Raw genomic sequence first — 18,401 nt, 5'->3', positions numbered from 1 at the left:
TCTCAAAATTCTCTACCGCTTAATCATGCCTACCGATATATCGCCCACCCCTAAATAGCATTACAGGTACATCTAAAAAAATTAGAATATCGTGAAAAAGGTCAATATTTTTTGTCACTCATTTCAGAAAGTGAAACCCATGTATTATATAGATTCATTATACATAGAGTGAAATATTTCAAGCCTTTATTTCTTGAAATGTTGATGATTGTGGCTTACAGATAATGAAAACCCAAAGTCTCAGAAAATTAGAATATTACATAAGATCAATAAAAAAAGGATATTTTAAACAGAAATGTCAGGCTTCTGAAAAGTATGTTCATTTCTATGCACTCAATACTTGGTTGGACCTCCTTTTGCATGAATTACTGCATCAGTGCGGCGTGGCATGGAGGCAATCAGCCTGTGGCACTGCTCAGGTGTAATGGAAGCCCAGGTTGCTTTGATAGCGGCCTTCAGGTCATCTGCATTGTTGGGTCTGGTGTCTCTCATCTTCCTCTTGACAATACCACATAGATTCTCTATAGGGTTCAGGTCAGGCGAGTTTGCTGGCCAATCAAGCACAGTAACACCATGGTCATTGAACCAGCTTTTGGTACCTTTTGCAGTGTGGGCAGGTGCCAAGTCCTGCTGGAAAATGAAATCAGCATCTCCATAAGCTGGTCAGAAGAAGGAAGCATGAAGTGCTCTAAAATTTCCTGGTAGATGGCTGCGTTGACTGTGGACTTCAGAAAACCCAGTGGACCAACACCAGCAGACGTCACGGAGGCCCAAATCATCACTGACTGTGGACTTCAAGCAACATGGATTCTGTGCCTCTCCACTCTTCCTCCAGACTCTGGGACCTTGATTTCCAAATGAAATGCAAAATTTACTTTCATCTGAAAAGAGGACTTTGGACCACTGAGCAACAGTCCAGTTCTTTTTCTCCACAGCCCAGGTAAGACGCTTCTGACGTTGTCTCGGGTTCAGAAGTGGCTTGGTAGCCCTTTTCCTGAAGATGTCTGAGTGTGGTGACTCCAGCTTCAGTCCACTCCTTGTGAAGCTCTCCCAAGTGTTTGAATCAGTTTTGCTTGACAGTTTTCTCAAGCTTGCAGTCATCCCTGTTGCTTGTGTACTTTTCCTACTCAGATTCTTCCTTCCAGTCAACTTTACATTTAATATGCTTTGATACAGCACTCTGTAAACAGCCACACCTTTCAGTAATGACCCTCTGTGACTTATCCTATTTGTGGAGGGCGTCAATGTCCGTCTTCTGGATCATTGCCAAGTCAGCAGTCTTCCCCATTATTGTGGTTTCAAAGAACAAGAGATACCCAGAATTTATACTGTAGGGATAGTCATTAATTGAAACTCAAATGTAAATATTCGAATATTTTAGATACTGAGTTTTGACTTTCATGAGCTGTAAGCTCTAATAATCAAAATTAAAACAAAAAAAACTGTTTTACTTTACATGTAATGAATCTAAAATATATGAAAGTTTCACTTTTTGAACTTTTTCACGATATTCAAATTTTTTTAGATGTACCTGTATTAATGTAATTTTTTAAAAATCTATTAAACCTTTCACACATCAGTTTCAAATATTCTAGCTGAGCCCTCGACGTGAGTTCTTAAAGCCGACAGTTATTTACCATTTACCACTTTATTTCAAGCTTGTCAGCTTATCACAACACTGATTGTTTTTTTAATTTTTCCTTTTTATGCAAAGTTTTCAAAAACTTGTTCACTATATTGTATAATACCTGGAATTCTGATTATCAAATACTATACATTTATTTTGTAGTTTAAACACCTTAATAATGATGCTATTTGATCTTTAATGGGCTTGGGCACTGCCCTGATAGTTTGCAGTTGATAATGTGATGCACTGAACATTCTAATCACATACTGATTTTATGTGTCAAAGGGATAATAGGGCAAAAAAACAAGATCTTCACATCTTAACCCTTACTACAGTTATTGAACTGTTGCAAGTGAAAGCAGCACTGTCAGACCAGATTTCTAGTACCAGCTGTGTGAAGAATAGCTAAATGTTTGCCCAATAACTGCTCAGTGACAGGGGCGGAGGCATGTAGCGTGTGCAGCGCCCTTCTTGGTCAATATGCCACAGGTCTGTTTGACCGCTAGGATACTGAAGGGGAACACTTTAGAGGCTTATTGTATCGATTGAGCGTGCTCTGAAGTGTTAGCAGGATTGAGCTTGATGTGATGAGGCAGCATCTGTTGGGTAAACCTTGTTCGTCACCTAAACCCTTTTCTGACTTTCTGGGAGAGGTCAGGAGCTCACCTACGATAGGAGCATCACATTTTGGCTGTGCAATCTGAATGTGACAGCTTGTGTTGCTAAGGTTAAATGTCACTCTGTTAGTAAATGATGGGACAGTTTAATTGGGCCAGACTAATATATCAAGCTGTCCGAGAGGGATGGGTGCCAAGTTGATGAAGACGATGATTTGGTGCAAATCTTTTCATTTTACATTATTGACACACTATTTTCCTTCTTTGATATTGTGCAGTTGTTTTGACACAATTTACATTGTTAAAAGCGCTATATAAATAAAGGTGACTTGACTTGACTTGGTGCGATTAGGCATCGCTTGTCGGGCGACGGCTTCAGGTGGGTAAATGTTTTGAATGAGTGACAAAGGAGTGCAAAGGTTGTGTGAAACGAGGCAGACGGCGCAGAGGAGGAAGAGGAGGGTGCGGATCAATCTGCGTCGGGCTGCTTTGCTTTCTCTCTATGAGCTGCACCTGCTCATGCGAGCGAAGAGAGAGTCTGCTGGAATCGTGATGCTCATCTCAATGTGCCACTGGCGGCTGAGCTCCTCAGATCAGAGCGCCGTGTGTTTATAGAACAGAGAGAGAGGGAGAAACAGGAGGAGGGAGTGGGAGAGAGGGATTGTGGCACTACACAACGGACCTGCCAATATCCCTGTCTCTCCATCTTTAGTGCCGTGGGCATGTGCCTGTGTGGGAGCAGCTGACTGTAAGAACGAGGGATGGGAGAAGAAAGGAATAGGGAAAGGCAGAGGACAGGGTTACAATGGGTGGGAAGGGCTCAAAATACCCCCTTACGTCACCCATACATGTTTTTTTTCATACCAGAGGACAAAATCGTGTCAGGATGATACAATTGATTGTAATGAAATAGAAATTCAACTGGGGGATACAAAGTTGTTCTAAGCATTATTGCAAATTCGCAATTGATTTGCCGGAAGAACCGACTCTCCAAATTCTGGTGTGAAAGAAAATTGTTAAATTTATTGACTCTTTAATCAGATCACCAGTCTGGGTCAAAATGAAACCTCGCTAAACACACTGAATATAAATTGGTGTAGGATTTCCTTTGAGACCATTTTCACAAATTTTACAAATTATTACAAAGAAACTGCAAGTAGCACATTGAATTAACCTTGAAATTTTGAAGTACATAAACTGAACATGTATTTTCTTGTTAAACATACTCCAATAATCTGTTAGGCTTTTAGAAAAGATTTAGAAAAGTCATTTTTTGAAATGCACCAAATGAGAAGTAAACTGGGTTTGGCGAGCAATTGCCAGAAGAATCTCACCATCACTAATGGAATATGCACATTACAAACCATAGTGATTCAGATCATCTTACTGAAGCATTTTTTCTAACAGTTTTAAAAGTGGTAGAGGTTTATTTCGGCTAATCTTTTTCCCCAGTGCTCCATGTGGAGACGCATATGTCAAATTTTCCCCACATTAAGCCACAAAAATTACCATAAGACCAATTCACAGTGTGTCTTCTTGTTTTTGTTTTCTTTTTTTGTGACAAATGCAGTTTCATTTGAGAAACAGAGATGCTGTGACTGACAAAATGCCCTACACTGTTTGTCACAAATATGCAATGAGAAACTGCTTAAAGGGGTCATGATGCGATTTCAAGTTTTCCTTTCTCTTTGGAGTGTTACAAGCTGTTTGTGCATAGATAAGATCCCTGAAGTTGCAAAGACTAAAGTCTCAAAACCAAAGAGATATCCTTTATAAAAGTTAAGACTCGACCATGCCCTACTAAAACGGCTCATTCAAACACGCCCCCACATGTCTACGTCACGGTGTGGGAAGATTTGCAAAACACCGCCCAAATGTATACGCAATGAAAGAAGGCGGAACTTTTGTTCTCGCTGTAGTATTGTTGCTGCCGCCGACGCCATGTCCTGGAGACGCTGTGTTTAATTGTGAAAGCGAAAGTATTTGGTCGGACTTCCAAAAAGGGACACAACTAGAAATCAGTGTAAGTTGTATTTACAACACTGTTCCAGAACAGGTCAACCCAAATATTAGCGTGTGTGCACTGTGGAGCGCATTTCACGGAGGGCTATTTCCTGAAACAGGGAGTAGGCTGCCAACTATGCACAAAGGCTGTTTCTATAAAGTGGGGCAATTCCAACTTTGCAAGGACAGTCTGGTGCGTCTGACTCACAGCCTGTAAGTATGTTTTCATATTTAAAGAATTTGCCACTGACGATTCAAATGTAAGTTTTGAGCAGTGTAGGGTAGTGCTTGTTGTTTGTCGTTTCTCTAAACACAAATGCAGACATGGTAATGTTTATTAAAAAGACAGTATAAGTCATTATAATCAGTAATTATGTCCCCACTGGATACAACAAATGCCTCGTTTATAATGGGTTTTATTTGTGTCATCGCGCCGAGACATGGTGTAACATTTCCATCTCACGCTCGAGGTATTCGGCCAATCACAACGCACTGGATAGCTGGCCAATCAGAGCACGCCTCGCTTCTCAGAATGATGAGCTTTGTAAAAATCGAGTTTAAGAAAGGCGGGGCATAGAGGAGCAACAATAATATACAGTATGTGGAAAATAATGTTTTTTTTTACCTTAAACCGCATAAACATATTGCATTACACCAAATACACAAAAAAAAAATCTTTTTAGCAACGTCATATGACCCCATTAATAAAAATTGTTTTAAAAATATTTTAGTAAAAAATAATGCAAAAATTTTAATGGGTGTTAAGAAATATTTAAACTCGAAAAAATTCACTCATCATGTTGATATTAATGTTGTGTGCTATCTTTACAATCTAGGCATTGTCTCTATTTCAAGATCTTCCAGGTCATACATTGATTTTGTCAGTCATAATAACACGTATCGAATGTGCCTCGTCAAATTAATTCAAGACTAAGGTTTGACAATGATGCAGCTAATATCCAATAAATTGCTCAGTTTTTCATCATTACTTCATCTCCTGCCTTGATAAACTTGATAAATTGTTTGTCTGCCTTTGAATCCCTGGCTGAGATCATGGTCCATGGTTTCTTATGTGATGAATAAAGCAGTGCTATGTCTTAAAAACATAATTGCAGATGCCTCTCTAAGTATCGTATCCGACCTTCTGTAAATTTATATCTCTGTCTCTTTGAATTGTTTTGCAGTGTCCTCGGTTTGTCTCCCGTGGTACTTCCATAAACAAATACCTTTTTTTTCTTTTCTTTTTTTTACTTTAAATTTATTATTTGTTTGTCCAGTTTCCAGACTGATAGTTTGTGGAGTAAACAGGGACATATCTGCTCATTATATCTTTATTTACCTTTTGCCGATGTATAGCAACTTGAACGTTAACATGTAAATAACGCGTTAACGCAAATTAATTTCAACGCCACTAATTTTATTTACGCACGAATAAGGCAGCATTTTCTGTTTGACCCATGGCCTAGCCCGTAGTTGGAGAAATGGAGATGCACAGTGTTGGCAATTTAGCGACCTTGCAGACCCCTTTAGCGACTTTTTTTCCACCCTCTTCAAAAAAAGCGAAATCTTTAGGGTTTGCCCAAACCTTATTTAGTTTCTGAGACTCGCTGGTACTGCCACATGAGTACGAGGTCTTGCTGTCCCAGCGTGCATACATATCTTTCTCTCTCTGTGCGTTTGCATTGTTCAGCAGCGGTGGAGAGAAGCAGAGCTTTCAGTTAAACACAGGTATTATGTTGCTACTCTAATTTTACATGCAAGTAGCCGAAATCACAGCATAGCTATTGTTATTTTCTTATGTGTATTTGATTTCATCAGACGACGGCTCGATTATCAGGATTTTTGTGCAGATTAACATATTGGAAGGGAGAGCTGATTTTGTAGTCTTAATGGGTCACGTTTCAGTCACAATTTCATCTTCATTCCATTGTCTGACAACAGAAACAGTAAAATATATAAATGAAAACAGTTTTATTGAGAATTTAGCTGCATCAAAATACAGTATGTGGGCACATAGAGGCAAACAAATGTAATAATAAATGTACATTTTGCATGTTCAGAAGAAGTGAGCTGCCCTGTCGTGCAAAAATGTAAACAGGTTTGTGTAAGTAAATTGCTCAGTGCAAAGAAAGAGAAGTAATGGGAACCTGGTATTTCTTTTTTAATGTGTCTAATAGACATCTCTGACCTTTGAAACATGTCTAGTCTTCATGCTCTATGTTGACTATGGTTTCAATAATAATAAACATACATTTGCATAAAGCAACCATATTTATCCATGCCCAGGTTGATTAGAGTATTAAAAACTTGAAAAGTATTAATTTAAGGTACATTTAGAACAAATAAAAATGTGCGATTAATCACGAGTTAACTCATGACAATCATGCGATTAATCGTGATTAAATATTTGAATCGATCGACAGCCCTAATAGCAACACAAAAACAATATAGCATCTTTATCAAATAACTAGCCATTTGGGTTCAGAGGAGAAGAATGAAGTTTCACTGCTCATTTAAATCACATTCTCAAGATCGCCTCAGAAAATTTGTGCTGGGCAGTCTGAGAATAAAAGTATAGATTTCAGTTTGCTGTGATCTCATGGGTCTGTGTGCAATAATCTGTAACTACTTTATTGAATAATGAAATATTCATTGGCACCAGGGTGGTTGGAAAATGCTGATGTTTAGTGTGTTTCTTTGTTTTAGTTTCAAAAATAGTTTTGGAACTGAACTTGTATTGAATATCGTTCATCGAGCAAACCGTGCTCTTTTAAACTACTTGATTCTCACTGTTTGACATTAACGTATATCAGCTCAATGCAGCAAAATGTGAAAGTAGTTTAAATTCTGATGGTGTATTGTGGTCCTGTATCTCTCTGTAACACCAGCACTGTTTCTGACACTGTTAGCTTTAATGTGTAGAGCCCTGGGAGAATAGAAATGCACATCCTATCCAGATGCTTAGAAAAAGCTATACAATTAATCTTTTCTTTTTCGTTGTCTTCTTAAAAATGACAGATATAGTGAAGAACACACGCACTCTTTTCCAGCGTCCTTTGTTACAGAAGTATTTGTTTCTTTGACCCAAACCAACCGGCACAAAGATGAATGAAAAAAAGTAAAAGACTTTATTCTTACATGATAGAATGTCTTATTCATCCCTGAAGCACTGCAAATGACAAAGCAGGCAGAACATAGTATACCACTGCACTACTATAAGTATTAGGAATAGAACACAAGCAGAATTATTGTAGTGGTGCATCATTCCTGAATGAATTAGTGTTTTTAAAATAAATGGTTAAGTAAATGATTCAATGACTCACTCACATCACTTGCTTTGTTGCTGAATGAATTGTCCTTGAACAAATCAGTTGAGTAGCTGAGTCACGTTTACATGGACAACAATATTCAGACACAATTAAAACAATACTCTGATTAAGAATCTACCATGTAAAAAGAGACTTTTGATTACCAAACCGAATCAAGATGTGGAGTATTCCTATTATAGTCTCATTATCGAAGTGCAGTATAGACATGTACACACCTTAATCACATTATTACCGTCGTGTAGGACTTTATGCCGCATTTTGCGACTGGACACACACACGTCAGTGGTCAGCCGTTTGACAACAAATAAAAGAGCATGGCTTCAACAACGCCATTGTCTGTTTGCACGTATAGCATGACAAATAATTAATCGCACTTGAATATTTTTATAAAATTAAAAATGAAACACCCAAAACTGTATATGGGCTCCATAACGAAGATGAACTGTATGTTGATACATGAAATTCTGGAGGGGACGTTGGATGGTGTCACGTTGGGACTTATGACTTGTGCCATTAATCATGTAAAATAACATGTAAAATGGGAACATAAAAGCAAATATTCTAAAAGCAACTAATGTAAACACCTTAATCATAATATTGTTTTATTCAGAAGAAGGTAAATAATTAGATTACTGATGTCCATGTAAACGTATCCACGGGCAAGAGAAGCACACTGGCATTTGTCGCCACCTACTGGCATAACAATCTAATATGCTGAATAAGTCACAGCATAGTCTGTCTTGAACATGAACAGTAAAGTTTCCACTTTAATCTGACCTTTTTATGACAAAAATTTGAATTTTAAAATAAATAAATAAATAAAACTTAACCCCTGGTACCCATAGCTGAAGGCACACACATTACAATTTTTATTATTAATAATAATAATAATAATTGAATGAACAAGTATTTAGTGACTTCCTTTAACAGCTAAGTTATTACTGATCTAACCAATGGGACCACAGAAATTGCACTTGCACCATGATTTAACAGAAATCCGTGTATCTGCATCTGCTTTATTCAAAATAAAACACACCTAGCTGGGTCTGTGTGGGAGCATCTCTGTGCAGTTCTAAGGAAACATTACATCAGCAGGGCAAAGGCACTTTCAAAGCCCAACTGCGTCAAGGTACATATAAAATTGTACTCAGGGCAAGTATGTAAGAAATTTCCAAAGCACTGAACATACCTTGAAGAAGAGTAAACTATGTGGGAAAAATGTGGAAGAACTGTGCTCAGAACTTTTTTCAGCAAATTGCTTATCAAGGTGTTCAAATTCGGTCCTGGTGGACCGGTGTCCTGTAGAGTTTAGCTCCAAGTTGCCTCAGCACACCTGCCTGGAAGTTTCTAGTATGCCTAGTACTTCATTTAGCTTTTTCAGGTGTGCATAATTAGGGTTGGAGCTAAACTCTGCAGGACCGAGTTTGGACACCCCTGGCCTAGGTGGACAGAGCCTTAGTAAAAGACAAAAATGCTCACAGGAACTATAGAAGTTACAGCCCTCCATAAAAGATTGAAGAACATGTGCTTGAGACAACAACATCATAAACAATTCATAACTCTGTAGTCTTGTAAGTCTTGTATAGACAGGAGCTCAAATCACAACTCGGGTGGACTTTTCCCAAAGGAATTAGAGTGACTGAATAATTTCCATGGTCCAATTAGTTAAAGTGTGAATGCTTAAAGGAATAGTTCACCCACAACCAATACGCCCGTATAGGTCGTTTGTCCAAATCCCTGAAATACGACCCATCAGAGCGTATACTACAATTGTGCCCCTATTGGTAACAGGACATTTTCATATTAATGTGTTGTACTCTTTTATCTGCATTATAATTGGGATTTCGTGTAGTTCAGTTGGTTGAGCATTTCGTTATATGACAATATGTGATCATGGGTTCGATCCCAGAGGACGCACGCGCTCATAAAATGTGCACTAAAAATCATGATTTTGCATGACGCCTGTAAGGGGTAGGTTTAGGGGTATAGGTGTGGTCATTCGTACGAATTAGCCATCTAGTAAAATATGTACGAATTACCGTGAGATTGGTGTAAAAAGTCCACACATTGCATTTAAATAAACACGCATTTTTATTGGTAATGACAGTCATATGTCATTTCATGATGACAGAGGCGCTTAACTTTAAAATGTAAATATAGGTCGTAATAAGGCACTTGCACAAACAACCTATAGGGTCGTTTTTTTTGTTGGAGGACAGGCTCGAAAATGTGCTGAGAATTTACTCACCCTCGGGCCATCTTCATTGGAACAGATTTGCATCACTTGTTCAGCAATAGCTCATCTGCTGTGAATGGGTGCCATCAGAATGAGAGTCCAAATAGCTGATAAAACATAACAGTATTCCTCACAACTCCAGTGAAGTAAAAAACTGTTAGTAATTAATTGATTATAAGACCTTTTTAACTTCAAACTCGCTTCCAGCAAAAAATCCTCTATCTATAATATTGCTTTCTCAAATGAAAAAAAATGACCTCATCTGAATCAGGAGAGAAATATGTGCAGATTAAACCTGCTGAAAAAAACAATAGAACCCTGCCCAAAACACAATAGAAAATGTAATAGATTTAATGGTTATAATGGGAATTGTATTGGTTATAATGGAAACCATAATGGTGTCTGGTATGTGATGGATTCTATTGGTGGGATGTTAAATCCTATTGGAAAAATGCCCAAAACACACTACAAAAAGGAATTTTGTAATGGTTTTACTGGAAAAAGCTAATGGTTTATAATGGTATTTTAATGGAAACAATTGGAATTTCTGTGATGGTTTCTATTGGGCTTCTATTGTTTTTTTTAGCAGGGACAGTTCTAAACAAATATTTCAGTGTGTTTTGATGTAATATGACAACAGGGGATGGACTTTTTCACTGGTGGAGGCATTATTATGGATTATGAACTTGTATTTGGCCAGAAGCAATAGTTCCAAATTAAAATGCCTTAATGACAGATTATTTTTCATGTTACTTGATGGACTGGAGTCATGCAGATTACCTAATTGTTAATTATTCTGATGTTTTTATCAGCTGTTTAGGCTTTCTGACTGAACCCATTCACGGCACAGGATCCATTAGTAAGCAAGTGATGTAATGCTAAATTTCTCCAAATCTTTTCTGATGAGGAAACAAACTCATCTATATCTTTGATGGAATGAGGGTGAGTACATTTTAATTTTTGTGAGAACTATTTCTTTAAATGTAAATATCACATGTAGCACAGGGCTCCAGACTGCGACTAAAACGGTCGCATTTGCGACCAAAAATATTAATTTGCGAGTTAAGTTTTTGCTGAGAATATATATAGGTTTTTGCTATATATATTTACATGTTATGACTTAAAAATTTGCATGTAATGCCTTTTTTTCCTGATCGTTTTGTGATCACATCTTTTGGTATGTTCATGTATTAAACTGAGACGATGCGAAATGATAGAGACATTGTAGTAGAAGTGCAGAAAAACAGTGTCTATTTTGTTCACAACTTGAACAATCTGCAACAGGTAAAGCTGTCAGTCAGCTGTGTGGCAATTTCGTTAACAATTCTCGTTTATAATCATTACTAAAATGATTTGTTACTTTTAATAGGCCTAAACAAAGTATCAGCTTCAAAGTTATGCCAAATTCATAACGAAATTCAAACAGTAACGGCTTTGGTGATCTTTAATGCAGCTTTAGTGCCTCAGTTCCAGCGGCAAATGAACCCATTATATCTTTCTTTCTGCTACTATAGTACATAATGAACACGAATTAACATCAAATGGTAGGCTGTTTATAAGTGAGCCTACGAAATGTCTCATGTAATCGCTCATTCTGTGTCAAACTGCAGAAAATAAAGCTTTTAAACATTGTAACGTCACATTTACCTCAGAATAACCATTTGGAGTCCATATAAGCTCATCAGTCAGCTAGAAAAATAACTATAAAGAGAAGCATTTTGCTGTATTTATGCGCTATTGCATATTGATATTTTTACTTAACCTGTTGTCTACATGATTCAACTCCTCCTATAAAATTGCATTTTACTAATGAAAAAAAAAAACAGATTGAATGTGTGAAAGACATATAACAACATTTATAAGATGCATTGAGGAGAAGCCCACACTACACTCAGTGATGCTTATGGTCCATGATATTGGTACAGATTCTGTGTAATGAACAGTTCTTTGTGACTGTATACATTTAGTTCCCACTTTAAGTGAACCTTTAGTTCCCAGGTCATCTACAAGATGGATTAAAATGATGGTAAAGTCAAGAAAAGATTAGACATAAAACACATTACAGTATGATTGAAATGTTAAAAAAAATTTAAATGAAATAAAGAAAACACGTTTATTCTGTGGCGCTTAAAAAAATTATTTGGCACCTAAGTTTTTTTCCTATAAGTGCCAATGGCTCCTTACTCGATTTTTTTTGTCTGGAGCCCTGTAGCACCATTTCAGTTAATGTTTCAGGAATCGTACTCAGGACCAGGATCCTCTGAGAGACTACTTTCATTTATTTGATGGGCTTCTGAACAGCCTGTCAAGTTGCACATTATTTTGGTGAAGCACTTCTCGGCTTGGTTTCCCTTCATTTCCTTCCCAGGTAAAATCTTCATTCACTCTTGTCTCGCTTTCAGATGTATGGACGCTATACACAGGAGTTGGGGGCCTATGCCAAAGAAGAGGCAGCTCGTCTGCGTGAGGATGGAGCGCTGCGGAGGACCGCCAGTGTGCGCGGCCAGGCTCCAGAACTGCTGGAGTATGAGAAGGACCGGTGTGCCAAGTGTCAAGGTGGGTGTGTTGCATACATACGCGTGTGCCAACTGTTTGCTGGCTGGTCTGCTAGCGTCATAGCTTGCTATTTGCAGCAGTGGCAACAGAGCAAAGCTAGGAATGCAGAGCAAATCCACAAGGATGAATGGCAGCAGGGATCGAAAGAGGAAAAGGGTCGCAAAGGGCAGGAGGCAAAAGAGTTAGTGAGAACATGCTGGAATTGGGGATTAAGTGAGATCAATGCTAGAGATAAGGCGGAGGGGTTTGACTCAAGATCTGAGCTTTACTCGGGCTGAGTAAGGCTGATGCATCTACAGTCTTGTTCAAGCCCACATGGAATCAGTTGCAGTAGAACTTCACATGAAGACTGATGCTTTTCCTGCAGGATTGGAACAGTTGTATTTTCATCTCTATCTAACACAGTACTTATTAAACTTTTGGAGTTCAAAGCCCCCCTTTGTCTAAGACAATTTTCAGAGGCCTTCCTATCTAAGCTGATATACCTCTAGCACTTCTGTAAACTAAAACTATGATTTAAGTTTAAAGTTTTAATAATTATTTATAATAATTTTTTTTATAATTAGTGGGGGTTTTAGCATTTCAATTAAGATTGTGTGTTTCGACGATAGTCTGAGATATCGCCTGTGACTGATGCCTTTGACGAAAGCAAGATGATGACTATTATTATTATTATTATCAGGCTAGTAATATATCTAATTAAAATTAGGGCTTATTTGTTCTATCATATTTTTTTTGCACGTTTTTACAGAGTTGCACGTTATAACCAATCACACATGATTGCGTTGACTTTATGAATGCAATGGCCAATCAGAGGCGTTCAGATGAGCCATAGCTGAAACACCAGAGTTTTGCTGTTAATTGCATGCGTGCGCTGACTGAATTCTGCTCTCGCAAATTCTCTCATCATAAACAACAAAGTGCAGATGTACGTGAAATGTAAGTATAAGAGATTGTAGTCATCTAACAGTGTAGATAGCTTCACTGATTGTAACGGGAGTGTTTTTTAAAGTGCATATACTCTTGCTAGACTGAAGTCAGTGATGTTTTTTGGTAATGTAAATATTCATTGCTCGTTTTCTGTAGCTGCTGTTTGAATATCTGAGGGAACTGTTATCATTATAATTAGTAACTTACAATGTTATATTAAATTGTTATCATGCTACAAATTCAGTCATATTAAAAACATTAGGCTGCTTTTGGCCTTATGCTAGAGTTGGTTTACTCTCCGGCAATGAAACTAAGTCAATAAATAAATTAGCACGATAATATTGTGTATCGGCGATCTCACAGGCTGACGATGGGATGATATGACAGTTGAGAATATCACCCAACACTATTGGGGACCCCTTGGAAGTTTGAAAATGCCCCCTAGTGGGGCCCCGGACCTCATTGATCTTGCACATCCCAGCAGAACTGGTCACCGCTATATTTTGTGTTTTGGATGCTGATGTTAGTATGAGAATTATTCAATTGAATTCTATATGTCAACTTAAATACTTTTTAAAATCAGCATGAAATTTTCTTAGAGAAACAGCTTCTTAAATCAGAAAGAATTGGGAATTGATTGGATCATCGTTGTTAATGCATTCTCATGTGAGTCACAGGGAGAGGAAGGATTAGTGTCTCGCCTTGCACACGTCATCAGAGAAGAGATGTCATTGCACAGAGGTCGGGGAATTTATTTTGATTAAAAATTAGAAGGATACATGAATAAAAATATAATGACCTGTACCAATAAATTATTTATTAAAAACCACTGCAAAATTCAGATATTTTGCAATATTTTATTTCAGTGACTTTAAAGAAAACATAATGCACAAAAATTCTGACAGTACTTAATGTTTTGTCAATATACCCAGACAGCGATCAAGCAGCTGTTGCTATGGTAACCCCCCTCAGATGACACGACTTCTGTTTGTGCTCTGATTAATCTAACTTTTGTGGTTGATGAAACCCTGCCTGAAAACAACATTTTTCTTTTATATGTAAAAGTTATACATAGTTTTGAGTCCTCCCTCTCTTCCTTCAGGGATTTTTGGGCTTGAATTAGGGGAGACAGACCCCACAAAGGGCGCCATAGTTCAAAGACTGACTGCTGTTCTGACAAGGGCTGTTGACTAACTTAACCAGCAAGACTTTCTTGGTCAACCAGCATCACCATAATACAACATGCTGGCCAACCAGCTTTGTTAGCACTGAACCAGCACTATCCAGCATAAAGCTTAGCTTTTATTACATTTAAATCCATTTCACGTATTTTCCCCATCGAGGTTCATCTGGGTCTGCTCATATACTGTATTTGAGGCAGTTCAGTGAGATAGGATATGGTCTGACACTTGCAGATGTTGCGTTTTACCCTCTGGTTTCTAGATTGCCCTCTACTGGTAATTAATTGTCCCTGGTTTGTGGAGCTGTGTAGCCGTTGTTAATCATTCTGTCACACACATTCCACAGGTGTGTCATCACCTGAATCTTAAGGGCATCTTCATGGTCTTCACATTTATGGTGGAGACATTTTCCCCAATAATTTTTCAAGCATTGACGCTGAGTGTTTGCTGTTGTCTAGCCTGTAAACAACAACTTGAAGCATTTATCAACCTGTTCAATTCCCTCCGCTCCTCTGTGCAGTGCTTGCCATTCACCAGCAGGGAGCATAATCAGTCTGCGCTGTTCAGGGGTGATAGATGAGACGCATAGACGTGCAGCGTATCTGTAATGAGCCTCTGTGTCTTTGTGTGTGCCTGTGCATCTTTGTCTAGAAATACGTCACCATTCACCAAAGGATGTGTTATATGGACCGTTACCGAGTTTAGAGATAAAAACTATTTCCGCAGCAGGGATTTATTTTTCCATTTAATGGTACGTTAAGATGATTGGCTGAAAAAAGAGAGCTTTGAACAAAAGCAATGGCCATTCATATTGGAAGTAATAAATCAAATAAATTCCCTGAACTATAAAAAAAAAAAAAGTTGAGTTCTCATTAAATAGCCAACAGTATCTCACAGTCCAATGTTTTTAGTGCTAATGAGGTATCTCATTGGTTTCTTGTAATATAAATAGACTGCTCTTTTGGCCTTGTGTAATCTCCATAGACACACCGCATCTGTCTCAATATCATCCTTCCCGCCTCCCTGTTGAGTGTGAAAAGCATGAGAAATCTATCAGCACAGTGTGCAGTGCAGGTCTTCTGATCCTCCTTGACTGAGTTTGAGGGGTTTGGAGACTTGTCAGCTCACTACCTACACACCTACAGAGCTGGCATCATATGTCTGTTTCTTTCTCTCTGTGTCATTTCTATTTTATTCCTCCATCCAATGAAACTCTGTTCCAAAACCAAGCGAGCTGCCAAGCTGCATACTGCCTACATAGGTGGCTACCTACTAAGGCATCCTAACTATCATGAAACCTCAGAAGTGACTGATTTGGAGCGCTCTGCATATGCAGCAATACATACATGGTGCTCTGCACTGGACCAAAGACTATAGAAATACAAAGATGATTTACTCCTATACTTATGAACGGGAGACACTGCAACGTGCAATATGGCTGGATAGTCCCACCTTCTAAATGAAAGAGCCAATCGTTGATTGGTAAAGTCATTGCGTCACTGCAGCGGGTGTTAGAAGCTCTGGTTCCCATAGTAAAATAAGCTTTAAAATAAGATGAAAAATAAACTTTTTAAATGCTATTTGAGCATAAGAAACAACATTCATGGGGCAGTTCATTTCAGATTTGAAATATGTAATTTAATCGCGTGTTCATGCCATTATTACATTATTGTTACTATTGTACAAAATTAGACTAAATGTGGTTTACAAAATAAAAAACATGCTAAAATGTCTCTTCGTTTTCATTGACCAAAACGAGACAAAACTAAATGTTATAATTGTGATTTTCGAACCACCAAGCATGAGAGCATGTTCTAGTACACCCCCAAAACAAAATCAAGACTTTGTAAAAGAGCATAATAGGACTCCTTTAATGGCAAATGTCGAGAGTGCATTATCGTAATACGAGAGGGTTTGCAGCAGGCTTGCTCTCCCATATATATGGTGATCAAGGCTCTGAGCTCGCTCAGATATTAGGCTACGTATGCGCCCTCAAACTTTGTCCTGTGTACGCGCAAATAAGTGCTTTTTGTAAACATGTATATATTAAACAATTTTATTTAGTGACGCACTACCCTCATAGAAAGAATTTGTGTATTACTTGGTTGGTAATGTATTTGCAGTCTGTGCGTTTCACTTCGCAAGATAAATTTTGTGTAGTGAATTCATCAAATGCACAACTGACAACACGAACACAACATGACAACTGATGTCAAGTGGACTATTTTAACGATGCTCTTACTACCTTTCTGGACCTTGAATGTGTCAGTTTTTGGTCTTGCGGGTTTGGAATGACATGAAGGTGAGTAATTAATGACAGAATTTTCATTTTAGGGTGAACTATCCTTTTAAAATTCATAGAAGCACACTGAAATATTGGGTACGATAATACATTTTTATTCACACTAAACAATTTGTTTTGTACTTTGAAGTATTGTGCAAAGAATTTTTTCACAGTGTGTTTTGGGATTGCCTTTGCTGTGAAGGATATGTGAGATGTGTTGGCCATAAGAGAGTATCTTGGCAGGCAGCATAATTAAGATGTCTACCTTTTGATCGAGACCATGCTTATGATGTTTTTAAAATGCGACCTTTGTAGGCAGCTCATTAGCTTTTGAGATGAAGTCAGTGTTGTTATGCCAGCTTATTATAAAATACTTGAATAAATTCACTTATAAATATAGGCAGTCGTGGTTTGTGCTTTCTGGGCCTGTTTCCAGAATACAACAACATATTTGAGTTTGTTAGCACTTGACCTACACAGTACACTAGAGTAACCGTCCACTAATAGCAGTTGTCAAATTTCTCCACCTACAGTCTGAGCTGCACTATATAAAATTTCCATTTTCCTCCAGTGTTTCTGCCTGCTCCAGCGTCTTCTTTGCCTCAGTGATGTGTAATTGCAAAAGAGAAATTTATTGATTGATATAGATGGTCAGTTTTTAATAAAAGCAGGGCTTGGCACAGGTAGGATTTTTCATCAGATGGACTGGTTAGATTTTTAATTACCCTGACAAAATTTTCACTGGCATCGGCACAAGAAAAATGTATATAGTTATATATACATGTATATAGTCATCTAATGTAGGCTCTGTTTACAAATAGAGCTGCATTTTTATGACAAATCCATGACAAAGTGACACATTTATAAACACATTTTTGCTTAACAATAATGGCATGGAGTGCAAAACATGGTTACATTTTACTTGGACAGTCCACTTTAGACAGTTGACATGTAGGCTAGTTGCAAATTTACTTATAGTTAGTAGAAAGTGGAGTATCAAAATAAAGTGTTATCCGAAACATTAGTAATCTCTAATTTTGCTCTGTAATAAACCAGATTATTGAAATCAAACAGTGCGCCTTGATCAACTTATTTTGATTGAGCGTATTTTGTGCTTCTGTCAACACAAGTTGCATGCTTTTTCAAATGAGATCTGGCATCATATATGCCCATAAGCAAGCAGAGCATATAAACACATATCTCTCTCTCTCCCTTGTATAATTAGACTTTATTTGTGAATTTTAAGATGACAGAGGGGGGTAGATTTGCGACAAGCTGTCAGCATCCTGCTGTTTGTTCTCTATGCAACTTTAGTGCGAAGTCCTACCACCATAGCCGACTTAATCTGTCTATTTCAGTACTAATTGTTTTGGATCTGTGGATAAAAACAAGCTTGCTCTCATGGGAAACTGTGAGGCTCAATGCAGAAAATGCTGCATAAGTTGTCATATCAGGCAGAAAGAGGGCAGATACTATTGCCTCTCACCGAACCTCCTACACTTTTCTACTCGCTCTGGCTATATAAATAGATCTTGGATATATAATACATTGTTTTATTATGCATGTATGCTACATAAGGATGTCACTTCCAGTGCTGGCCTGTGACTCACTTGTCAAAGACACTAAAATCTGTGTGG

General features: G+C 37.9%; 1 protein-coding gene across 1 annotated transcript in view; it reads left to right on the top strand.

Annotated features, from left to right (window-relative positions):
• LOC306881373 (chloride channel protein 2-like) overlaps positions 1–18,401 on the top strand; it is a 66,214-nt gene that overhangs the window by 18,177 nt on the left and 29,636 nt on the right. The window contains exon 3 of the mRNA XM_079435455.1: positions 12,216–12,369. Within this exon, the coding sequence (XP_079291581.1) occupies positions 12,216–12,369 (154 nt within the window). The remainder of the gene's footprint in view (positions 1–12,215; positions 12,370–18,401) is intronic.

This window comes from Barbus barbus, assembly GCF_936440315.1.
Source record: "Barbus barbus genome assembly, chromosome: 15".
In the NCBI taxonomy this organism is placed as follows: domain Eukaryota; kingdom Metazoa; phylum Chordata; class Actinopteri; order Cypriniformes; family Cyprinidae; genus Barbus; species Barbus barbus.
Note: the sequence above shows the minus strand (reverse complement) of the source record. Positions and strands in the feature narration are given on the sequence as shown.